This window comes from Thunnus thynnus, chromosome 2, assembly GCF_963924715.1.
Source record: "Thunnus thynnus chromosome 2, fThuThy2.1, whole genome shotgun sequence".
Classification (NCBI taxonomy): domain Eukaryota; kingdom Metazoa; phylum Chordata; class Actinopteri; order Scombriformes; family Scombridae; genus Thunnus; species Thunnus thynnus.
In genome coordinates, this window is record NC_089518.1 from 5,536,201 (window position 1) to 5,548,313 (window position 12,113).

The 12,113-nt window shown below is 39.3% G+C and overlaps 1 protein-coding gene across 3 annotated transcripts in view; it reads left to right on the forward strand.

Annotated features, from left to right (window-relative positions):
• abca2 (ATP-binding cassette, sub-family A (ABC1), member 2) overlaps positions 1-5,221 on the forward strand; it is a 119,517-nt gene extending 114,296 nt beyond the window's left edge. For 2 of the 3 annotated variants that reach the window (XM_067600552.1, XM_067600563.1), the window contains 6 exons: positions 902-1,005; positions 1,104-1,196; positions 1,308-1,410; positions 1,934-2,071; positions 2,161-2,370; positions 3,364-5,221. In XM_067600552.1, coding sequence (XP_067456653.1) covers positions 902-1,005; positions 1,104-1,196; positions 1,308-1,410; positions 1,934-2,071; positions 2,161-2,370; positions 3,364-3,399 — 684 coding nt within the window. In that variant the 3' untranslated portion in view covers positions 3,400-5,221. The remainder of the gene's footprint in view (positions 1-901; positions 1,006-1,103; positions 1,197-1,307; positions 1,411-1,933; positions 2,072-2,160; positions 2,371-3,363) is intronic. The other variant, XM_067600556.1, reaches the window with a different exon arrangement.
• Positions 5,222-12,113: the final 6,892 nt, after the last annotated feature.

A 12,113-nucleotide genomic window follows, 5' to 3' on the forward strand; every position in this document is an offset into this window, starting at 1 on the left:
AGAACTTTGAATGTATCTTTTAAATGCTGCACTGACTCTCCATACTTCATTTTCTGAGTACAAACTGAATGTAAAATGAGTCATCTTTCATTTCATTGCTGATGTTTTACATCATATAACATTAAATACATGTCTGATTTAAGGCAGCATATGTTTTTGTACCAAATATGAAATAAATAATGCACCTAACGAAGCAGAAACTTTTTCTAGATAATCATCTCCCAGCCTATGACACGTCAATACTACAGCAACAGTTTTTACACATGGGTCATTGGGGTGGAATTTTATCAATAAAGAGGATCCATGACTTAGAGAATAATTCAGTTTTGTTACAACTTCAGGGTTATTTTCATAGTTCTGTCTGTCGTTTCTGTCATTAATAATAACATTGCACTGGGAACATGGTGACATCAATAAAAAGAAAGCCAAGGGTTGAAGAAACATGAGCAGTCAGACGATGAAATCAATCTTATCTGGCAGAGCAAACATTAAATTATTACCCAAACTGGCCACAATTTACTATATGATTCAACTTTGTCCTACTCTGCTTACCGTAGCTGTGGCCGCAGTATTCCTGTGCAGTGAGGGATTATTACTTTCAGTTTGACCTTCAAATGATATATTTTAGTTAATCTTTATAAACTGTTGGTTTGTCTCCAACCTGTCTGATGTCACAATGTTCACAGATCTCAGCTGTTATTTTGATGGGTACAGTGTTATAACCAATGGGGATGTTGGCCAGAACTACAAAATAATTTTGGGATTTTACTCAAGGAAACATTTGAGAATTTCATATGTACATGGTCGAGGCAGAAAGGAACAGCAATGAGAGTAAACTGTATATAGAGTATAATTCGTGCTAGCTATAAGCTACTGAACTGTATTCTGTGTGCTTTTGCAGGATGAGCCCACCACTGGGATGGATCCAAAGGCTCGCAGATTCCTCTGGAATTTAATCCTGGACATAATCAAGACTGGACGCTCTGTGGTGCTGACATCACACAGGTCAGAGATTCTGCTGATTCACTTTCACAGTTGTGGATTATTTTCACTTTTCTTCTCAACAGTGTACTTCATCTGTGAATTCATTCTGTCCTCTGCAGTATGGAGGAGTGTGAGGCTTTGTGCACCAGGCTGGGCATCATGGTGAACGGCAGGTTTAAATGCCTGGGCAGTATCCAGCACCTCAAGAACAGGTCGGCAGGATAAAAGTCCACCCTCGGTTTGGTGGACTGTCTTTTTGTTGTAGCAAGGAGCCTGCTGTGTGAGACAGGTCACAGTTTTAGCATTTCTATCATGTGTTGTAGGTTCGGGGACGGTTACATGATCACAGTGAGGACCAAGAGCAGTTCCAACGTGAAGGAGGTGGTTCGATTCTTCAACAGAAACTTTCCTGAGGCCGTGCTAAAGGTAGATTACTGTACCTGCCTCTGTTCCACTCAAGTACTCTGTTCTATCGTTCCACTCAAATACTGAGCACAGAAAACTTTCCTCCTTCAGATGAAGATGAAAACAAACTCTGCATGCACATCATTCTGCACATCCAACTAAAGGCACAATAAACAAAACACATTTAAGGGGAGGGTGACTTTAAACACCCTTTAAACAGAAAAGGTGGTAGCACAAGAAATGAGAGCATCTGTCATTCTTGATCACATAAAGTTGAACTAACTCACCTGGAGGACAAGTAGCTATGCTGGGAAAACCATGATTTCATCTAGATAACTTTTTTATTAGAAATAGTCTCAAATATGTAATTGGTGTGAATTGTAAAAATATTAAATCTGTTGTCTTCTCTAATGCAGAAACGCATCATTGTTTACCGAAAAATAAAGCTGCAAACTATGTTTGTAGCACTTTGTGTTACAGATTGTACTGAGCAGAGTGGCGTTTGTTGTTTTAGACATGTAACAGTCTGTTTTCATATTTCCAGGAGCGCCACCACACCAAGGTCCAGTACCAGCTGAAGTCTGAGCGGATCTCCCTGGCTCAGGTCTTCAGTAAGATGGAGCAGGTGGTGGAGGTGCTGGGCATCGAGGACTACTCTGTCAGTCAGACCACTCTAGACAACGTGAGTCAACATGAAACACACCGGCTCAGCTGCATGAAGGAAGATGGAATGAGTGAAATGATCTCTTTTTTCCTTCTTCTTCTCTCCAGGTGTTTGTCAACTTTGCCAAGAAGCAAAGTGACAACCTGGAGCAGCAGGAGGTGTCGCCCCCTGGAGGTGGACAGTCCCCCCTGCAGCGCATCCTCAACCTGCTGAAGTCTCGGCAAGCCAACACAGAGCTCAACGCTCTGATAAGTGAGGCTGCGGAGGAGCTGGAGAGTGACGATGATGAAGGACTCATCAGCTTTGAAGAGGAAAGGGTGAGCGGATCACATCGGGGTTTTTTGACTTTTATTTTATAACATTTTACATTTAGCAGTGAATGTCAGACAGAGGAGAAGAACAGGAGGACTAGGATGACGCCATCAATTGAACACAGTCAAACACACAGTCGCAGTGGTCCCTTAGTATTGAAACAAAAAGGAGACTTTTAAGATTAAACAGTATCTGTTTTCCTTAGAGTAATAATCCCACCTCATCCAGTATTTTTCACCCTTACTAGCCAAAATGTAGTGACTGTAGTGTAGATAGTTGACAGTCTATGTAAAGGTACATAGTAGGAGGGTTTCCTGAATCAGATTTCTCCAACAAAGCTCTCCCAGACTTGTAGCCACAACTCCTCCATTGTTTGCAATTTGTCTATAATTCCTTTATTACTTTCATCATCATAATCATCTCTAAATATCAGGTAGGTTGATAGAGGGGGGCACAGACTCTTTGGACTGATTTGAGTTTTTAAAGGCCAATACTGAGTTTTAACATTGGCACAGAATTTCTTTTCTTGAGTGACAAGACTAATGACCTTCCCTGTTGGTTAATAACAGGCTGATCCATGATGGTGGACACACATGTCATCACATCTTCATCAAAGCACACCGACCAGGGCCTACAGAAAAAAGGTCTTATGAGTCAAGTGCCCAAAACACTGGGTCCTACACCTCCCATAATGCAACTTCATAGCAGCATTTTCTTACACCTTCCCAACCTGCTGGACTCCCATATTTCAAACTCACCCTCCATTTTTAATACAATAATTGTTTTTGTTAAAAACGTTTAGTCCACACTCAAGTTGAGGTAACCCTGATGTCAAACTATGATAAAGTTGCTTCTTAAGCTTTGTAAAACTATTGTTGTGCTTGCTTTATTTTTATCACCTGATAACCAGTATATATATATATATGTGTGTGTGTGTGTGTGTGTGTGTGTGTGTGTGTGTGTGTGTGTGTGTGTGTGTGTGTGTGTGTGTGTGGCAGGTGCAGCTCTCCTTCAACACAGACACTCTCTGTTGAAACGAGCACCTTAAAGAAGCAGAGAGACGAGGAGAGTCACGGAGGGGGAAAAGCCAAACCTGTGTGTCTGAGCTCTGAGACCCAGAGGGAGAGCGGAGCTGCTGATTTACCCTGAAGAGGACCAAAACTCTCTGCACTGTGGAACATAGGACCAGTAGTTCAGTATTTCAGCCTCAAATTCTTCATCCTAGGAGGGACTGAGGTGTTTTAGATCACATCGCACAGACAGAGGAAACCGAGCCTGCAGGTGGAGATACTGCAGCGGGAACGCTCACATTTCGACTGAAGACTTTGTCCTGGAATGTTTCCATATTTATTTGTTTGAGAATGTAACTAGACGGCTGATGGATATAGTAGTTCAGCTACCTTTGTTAGTGAATGAACATATCATATGATGTGATATGTCAATAACACCACAGGTTACTTTGAGTTTGTTGTACACACTCCCTGTCAAAGGGGCCTGATGTAACCAGAGTGGGCCCTTGTTACTGTACCAAACTAGACCTGCCTTGAGAGCATGTTGTGATGATTCCCAGTGGTGATGTAATACAGTCTATTTTTCTGTGGCAAGAAGAATGATTTATTTTGGATATTGAAGCAACTGCAGACTGATGTGTGTGGTTTATTTTGCAATAACAGAGAGGATTTAGTGAAAGTGCCAAGTGTGGACAAACGTGCTAGCTGTCAGCCTTTTCTTTGAATTCAGTGAGTTGTCAGAGACACAGAGAGAATGTACATGGCATGGTTATTGTCCTGATGGTGCCTCCCTCTATCAACTGGTTTTCACACTGTACATTTGGTCTCTTTCTACTGAATGCTCTCTTTAGTTCTTTTTACATATCATAATGTTGTGGACTCTGCCAAGAAGATCCTCTGTATACCAGACACAGTGTATAATAACGATAACACATCTCCAGTGAAGGTAAAAGCAGCATTTAACAGTCTGAAAGTGAAGTGAAGTTTGCTCATATTCCCTGACAATAACTGCACTATCATCACTGTGACACTAAAGGGACTCTCAGATCACAATAATCTTATTGTTTTAACTTGGGTACAGTACATGTTTATGATTTGCAGCTAATCTTATATTTTTTATGGAATCTGGAGAAGTCAAAATGTGCAAAATATTCACATTTACAAAAACCTGGATGTTTCTCTGACTGTTCGTTGGCATGTGGTTTTAACTGTTCTCTCATGAGTTTTGTGAGACCTGTCCTGTCAGAGTAATTACTGTTTCACTACTTCTTTCACAGCTAATTGCAGTCATATTTTTCAGTGATTATTATGGAACTGGTGGGCTTTTTTCCCCACTTGAAGGCGTTGTCATTAAACAGGAATAACTGACTCTTGTAATTTCTTTCTTCTCAGAGAATGTATAGCCGGAGAGAAGTTGGATTAATCAGATTATAAAATACAGTCTAAATAAAAAAACTCTGACATATTTAAGACCATAACACAGAATTTTGTGAACTGAAACCTCAGTGAGATGATCATCTTTGAGTTTAATTTTGATCTTTCTGTGATTATACCAAAATGAAAGCTTGGAACAACTTCTTGTTAAAACGATAAAAAGAAGAATCAGGGATCAGTCGAACGACAGCAGTAACTCATGTCACCAGCAACCATGGGAGTTAGGTGCAATCATAGAAAAATAGAATTTTCAAATATGAAATCAAATATTTAAACTCTGCTCTATATATTTAATATGGATTTATGAATGTCTGTATTTTTTTGCCATGTAAAGCATCATCAGATTCTCATTTGGATGAAACATCTGACATCAGCTTTGAAGCTCATGTATGATTAAAAAGTTGTTTCTGAACTTTCTGCTTTGCATTGGATGATTGTGCTTTTATTTTGCTGTGTGAAGAAGACTTAACTCTTCTTCAAACAGCAAGAGTCCTTTTGGTACAAAGTGCCAGTCTTTTTATATAAAATTCCCCTTTTATGTTACTATCACTGTGCTGTGGCTCAGCAAGAAAATACTGTATTGAAGCACTAACAATAATAATAATAATAATAATAATAATAACTTTATTTGTATAGCACCTTTCATACAAAAAATGCAGCATCAAAAAAGACATGTAAATGCACATAAGATGGAAAATAAAGCCCTCTTGATAATGTTAATAAACATAAAATAAATATAATACATAGAATGCATACTTCAATGGTGGTAATGTGAGACTTATTAAGAGAAAACTCAGAAGGTATTTCGCCGTGTGTAATCTGTAAATCGCAAAAGGTAAAGGTTTCTGAAGCCATAAGCAACCAGAACCTCCCTTTTTCCAATAGACACAGACTCACCACTGGTCTTTATTAACCAAGATAAGCCTCTTTCAGCTTACCCCAGAACGTCTTCCCACGGGTTTAACCTCACTGTCAACCCGAAGCTGCGTTTATAAGATGTATTTATAATCTTCAGGACAAGACTTGAAACACTGTTAAACACCTGCTTAAAAAGTGCTGCAGGTAAAGGGTCAATACATGAGGTGGAGGCGTAATACAGGTGAATTTTCCCATGGTTACATCATTTTTACAGGATTTGCTGAGATCATCTGGCTGTAATTGATGATATTTTGTTTGGGGCCTGTTCGGGTGTTGAGTAGCAGGTCAATAGTGGAAAATAATAATAATAATAGAGTTCTCAGCATTCATCTTATAATCTTGGAAAAGTAATCCTTTCTTGCCAGATGTATTGCTTTGTTAAAGATAGCTAGCTTTGTATATATTACAGTGAACTGTGAGTCTAGTTTTCCATTATTATCATTCAGCTGCCTGGCAGATTCTCTTCATCTCATTAACACTGTTATTGTTTAACAATGGTGAGATTCTGTCAGTCAACCTCTTTTTAACTTTTAGTGGAGCAACAGTATTTAAAGCAGAAATTTTCAACCCTGTCATTTAAAGAGCAGTCAACTGTATGGCTCAACTGATCTCATCATATTAGAAGTCTCCATTCAGGATTTACCATCATCATATCTAGCGACACCAAGTGAGATCAACTCTGAGAATTGCTGTAGGAATACTGATGAATATCCTGGTGGTCGATATAATGATGATAATGATAAATACTGATAATTTTGCATTGAGCTCCAGAGCAAGATATTCAAACAATGTAAATTCACCCAAGTCAATGTCATCACACACATCATCACAAACTGTGTAGAGAAAATGGCTGCAATCCCTCCTCATTTCCTGTCTTGACTGACTGACTGGCGGAGATAGGGGGATAGAGAGGGGGGGGGGGATTTTTTTTTTATAACTCACCCGATTCAATTTTATTAAGCCGTAGTTATGCATAATTAAGGATGAGGCTGCTTTGAGTGACAGGTCGTTAGTCGCTAGATGGCTTGTTTCAGCAACCGGGCTTCATTCAGCTTCAGAGTCAAGTACTGCGACGGGCCGGAGCTTCAAAACCGCTCTTCAGAAACCAATGGGTGATGTCACAGTGGCTATGACCATATTTTTTTACAGTCTATGCTTGTCAGGCAATGATCTGACATTTAAGAGTGAATTTCAGCTGTTGGGACTCTTTGACAGGAAAGGAGACTGGCTGTGACTGAACATTAACAAATTTAAGATTACTGAGACAAGTACCAGATGGTCTGTGATTGCTGTGATGTGTTTGATCATGCCACGGGCTGTTTTAGATCACTGTTATGTTTAATGAAGTGGCATGGGCTCTGTCTTATCCCTGGTGGACACCTGAGTGGTGCTGAGTGTAGTTTTTGCTGTTAAATAGTTCATTTTTGTGACTGAGAGTTTTAACTAACTCTGTCACCGGTGAGTGTGGTGGAAGGGAGGGAGAGGGGGGTTGTTGGGTCCCTGTCTGGGGAAGAGCATTCAGAGATAACCGTCAAATTGCTTGAGTGATTTGTAGTAGTGATTTGTGTTTAATGTCCCAAGGGCATGATGTACATTGGTGCCAAAGAGTCTGGATCTAGTGATGTTTGGATGAACCCCATCAGGTTTAAAAGTGGTCTTTATAGTTCCAAAAGATATTGAAATTGTAAATAAACTTTAGCACATGGGTGTGGCAAGCCAATGTCAGCCATTATTCAGGCCAAGATTCAATTCCTTTCCCAAAACTTTGTATCGGTCCAGAAATGTATGAATGTTGCAGTTGACAGTTGCTCAGTTTTTCCAGTAGCAGGGAAACGTCTTTCTTTAGGATCTCAGAGCCAGTTCTACTTTGCAGAATGTCGAAAGATCCAGCGTGTATATAATGTTCATATCACTGGGATGTGTATAACAGATAACAGATGTGTTATCCACAGTTCATGTTCAGTCTTTGACATTTTTACATGCTTGGTAAATGCTTGAGTCCGCATGTGTCTGGCTCAGGTGCAAAGGTAGCAGCGTTTCTTCTGGCCCTTGTCTTAGCAGTAGATTTTGGTTAGCCTTAAAGTTGAAATGAAATGAAAAATGCCTTTTAAATTGTAGCAGTCACCCATTTGTGGGACTTGCTATCATTTCCCTGTCTCCCCATTCCGAATTCAGATACTTGCATGTCTGGGTTGATTGGAGGGTTATGCAGATCACCTGTGGCTCCCAGGTGGTGATTGAGAGCATCTGGGTGCATTCCCCTCTCGGCCAATCGGGGTGTGACAACACCCTTTTTCTGGGGTTTAAGAGAGGAGAGAAACTGCACACTGTGGTCACTCTGTTCTTTCCTCCACTGGTTGCAGACCTCATTTGAAAAGTTTGTCAGACAGAAACTCAGGCCTGTTCAGGCCCTTTTATGTCTTGTTTCTGGTCTTTTCCTTTCTGATGTGAGGGTACTTTTGGAGGGAGTACCATAACATAACCCAAGTGTCCTGCATTGGTTTCCTAACACCATTGTGCAAGAAGTTGGGCTTGCCCCATGATAGCCGAAACACCTGCAGGCTTTGTTTTTTTTTCACATTAAAGAGGCATTATTTCATTATAATTATCGAAGAGGCATTATGTCATTAAGGGGACATTTCCCATTGTGCAACACCTTGTGAGGTTCTCCAAGTGAATATTATTTGGGGTTTTTTAAATTGTCTTTATGTGGCTGGGAGCTGGTTGTCCGACTTCTTACAGAACATCTGTGTTCAATGGGAATCAGTACCACCACAAAATGTTTTAGATCACATCCCTGGTCATATGGTGCACCTATTTAACAATACATGCCCAAAAATGTACCAAAAATCAATTTTGTTGTATTTTTATATCAAAATCCAATCATGTTTACTTCCTGTAAAACAAAATAGGACATGTACTTACATAGGCTTCAACCAACCAATTTCAACCAATAATATCATGACATCCACCCATCAATCAATCAATCAATCTTGAACTTTTAGTGGCACAGAGCTAAGATTTATTATGACACGCCCACTTTTCAGCGTTCAAATCAAATTCCTCCCAATGTGATGTCCCACCTGTCTATCCTGTTTCACTCAGAAATACGTCACAATACAGAGGTTAGATACTCTCTAAATGCCGTTTCATCTGGACTTTAATGTTGTGTGTGTGATCAGCTTCCCTGTGTTCAACGTATTTAGCCATATTTCTCCTGGCTCTCAGCCTAGAATTGGTTTGGGGCTATTATTTGGTTTTTGGTTAGTCTTAATGCTGGTGATGTGATTGGTTTCCCTGTGTTCAACATAATTAGTATCAGTCAGAGGATTGTACCTGTTATGCAATGGGAGTTCAGGTGGTGAAGTGAGCGTTGGTGATTTCTTATTTGATTTCTTGCTGGACTTGCCTCTGTGGCGGCTGACATCAGACCATGTCTGTGCTGGAGTTTTAGTCTAGCACTGGTGCTGTGACAGTAAGCATCAGGAAAGGCTGGTTTGGGAGCCTCCACAGCTAATCCAGGGCAATGGACGATGTCAGACCAAGTCCTGGCAGGAGTTGATGCTTTCGGTCTCGCGCTGGTGCCAGAATGAAGCATCATTAGGGAAGGCTGGTTTGGGACCCTCTGCAGCTAATCCAGTGATGTTATGACATATCCAGGGGAGTGTGTCAGCTAAGTCCACAACTGGATTCTCCACATCCAATACAATCCTAATGTATAATAGTCTTCGTCTGTCCATTAGTATTTGGTATCTCTGTACCTTGTACAGTAGCTGCTACAGAGCCAATTAATTTGAATTTGTCACGTATTTGATGCAGCATTTCAGTCTTCTTTTCAAGCTGTGTTATCCTCTCAATGAGTCACTCACACTCTGTGTAGTTAAACGACTTTGCTGGGCTTGGAGACATACAGTAGCTTCTACGTCTGTGATAGGGATCTGAAACTTTCCCGTGTTTCACTATAGACATTTTCTTTAGTAATGGTGTAAGCGGTTATAGCTCTCTTTGAAATAATATTTAGCAAGTTATAAAACACAAAGCAAAAGTGCAAAGCATATAGCAAGCAGAGAGCTGAGGAAAACACGTCCACACTGCAGCACTACGCAAAAGAGGGAATTTTGTGCTAAAAAGACTGTAAATTTGGAAGACTGACTACTCAGACCACTGAACCCTCATATTAGCTGTGGTTGGTTTATATCACATCTTTGGAGTCAGTATCAGCAGGAGGAATGCTTTCAGCAACCAATCACATTTTTAATGTACATAAAGTGCTTACGTATGGGTATGAGAGATATGTTTGGAAAAAATGTAACCTATGAGCAGGATTTATGACATCACAACCATGGTCCAGTTTGCAGCTTACACAAGTGTGATGTGGAAACTTGAAGCCTAATGTGCATATACACTGAGCATGGACTTTGCAGTGAAGTAGTAGTAACTTTCAAAGAAGAAGAATGAGTACATGTAATGCAAAAATTTTCAACAAGGAAATTAAACTTTTTTTGTGGAAAAACTATATCAGACACAAATTTATTCAAATCAGATTACTTATAATGTTAATATAATAATGTCTGAACATGTCTATCTTTAAGGTTTTACTTTGTAATTGTGAGAACATGGCTGATCACTTTTTTCAGTTGCATATGCCTAGGCACAATAACACACATCAGATCCTCTGTTATGTTATCAGCCCGTCTGTATCAGACTCATCGGTTATGATGATTTATTCTGATACATTTCTAATGCAAATCAATAGGCAAATCTAAAGTGTTGCCTGGAGCTCCACATTTGTCATCACAACACAGCAAGGCAGCAACTAATGATTATTTTCATTACTGTTATATCCGTCAATTATTCATTTGGTCTATAAAATGTCAGGAAATGGTGAAAAATGTTGATCATTGTTTCCTGGAGCCCAAGGTGTTTTGTCCACAACTCAAATATCCAGTTTACTGTCATAGAAGACTAAAGAAACCAAAAAATATTCACATTTGAAAAGCTGGAATCAAAGAATTTGGACTTTTTTTTTTTCTTAAAAAACTGATCTTTGCTTGTCTCAGCACACATTGTTCAAGTAGATTCAGTGATGTCTAAACAACACTCACCTTCAAACTCTGAACCAGTGTGTGACAAGTGTGAAAAAGTCCAGTGTAGCACTTCACCATTTAATTCACTTTTCAGTCGCCATAATTGAATTGAATAATTGAATGAAAGGATGATACTCAGGCCCAGGGGTCGGTGTGCCAGTGTGGAAGTGTGTGTTTCAGTGAAAAGTGGCTTTTGTTGCTTACATCACTAACATGGCACAAGAACCAGAAACTAACTGCAGTTGTGTGGCTTCTCCGAAAGATCCAGAAGTTTCAGTCAAACAAACATGGTCGGTGTAAGATGATGAATCACTGCACTTTAAAACTACAGACTCTTCAAAAAGGAACTCAACAGGGCTTTATAGCTCATCTTTACCCAGGGCCACCAGGTACAGGTTGGTTACAGTAATCCATCCACTGGTCCTATTTAACTGTACTTAGACTGTTTTACCTTTTTATGTGACTCTGTGTATCTTAAATAACAATTAATACAAATAACAGTTTATGAGGCCTCTAGATGTGTATGAGCACATTATTCTTTTGTTATGGTTGATTATAGACTGCTGTGTTTCTCCTCTGAATTCAAACCATTAATTTAAATAATGCATGTGATTGAGGAGTTATCATCACTGACCAAGTCATTGTCTGGTTTTTCTAAATATTTATATCTGAAACTTAAAATGAAAAGGCCGGGGGTCGCATCTACAGGTTAGTTTTGTTTTTCCTAAAAGAGTGAGACCTCTAACTTTTTACTTCTCTCATTTGAAGAGCTGTTTACTTCTCCTCTGCTGCCCTCCCATGGACAAAGTCACAGTTACTGTATTCCACAATTATCTATTATTTGTTAATTATGTATTTTTTATATTGTGCCCTCACACATGAGTGCTCCTGTCTGCTCTGTATCTTTGCATTATTGAATCCCTCCTCTTGCTTTGTTTACTGAAATGATAGAACATGAAAAGTCCTCATACAGTCATACTTCAAACATAGAACAAGCACATATAAGTAAACACATACATAGAAAGTTTACAGAAAGTAGTTTTATATAAAACAAAAGTCTTTAAAGCTTAAAAGAGTGGAGAAAAAATAATTGCCAACATTTAATAAATAAATAAATGAATTAATTTGAAAAGATTAGTTTCAACTCTTTATCTTGTAGAACTGTTGAATCTACTGCAAAAGACACAATGTATTTGTTGAATGTGTATAATCTCATGACATTACCTGGATGTGATGACAGCTTTGTTTTAAAGGTCTCACTACATGACGACTATTGCATTAAAGCAAAGAAAAGTGTTT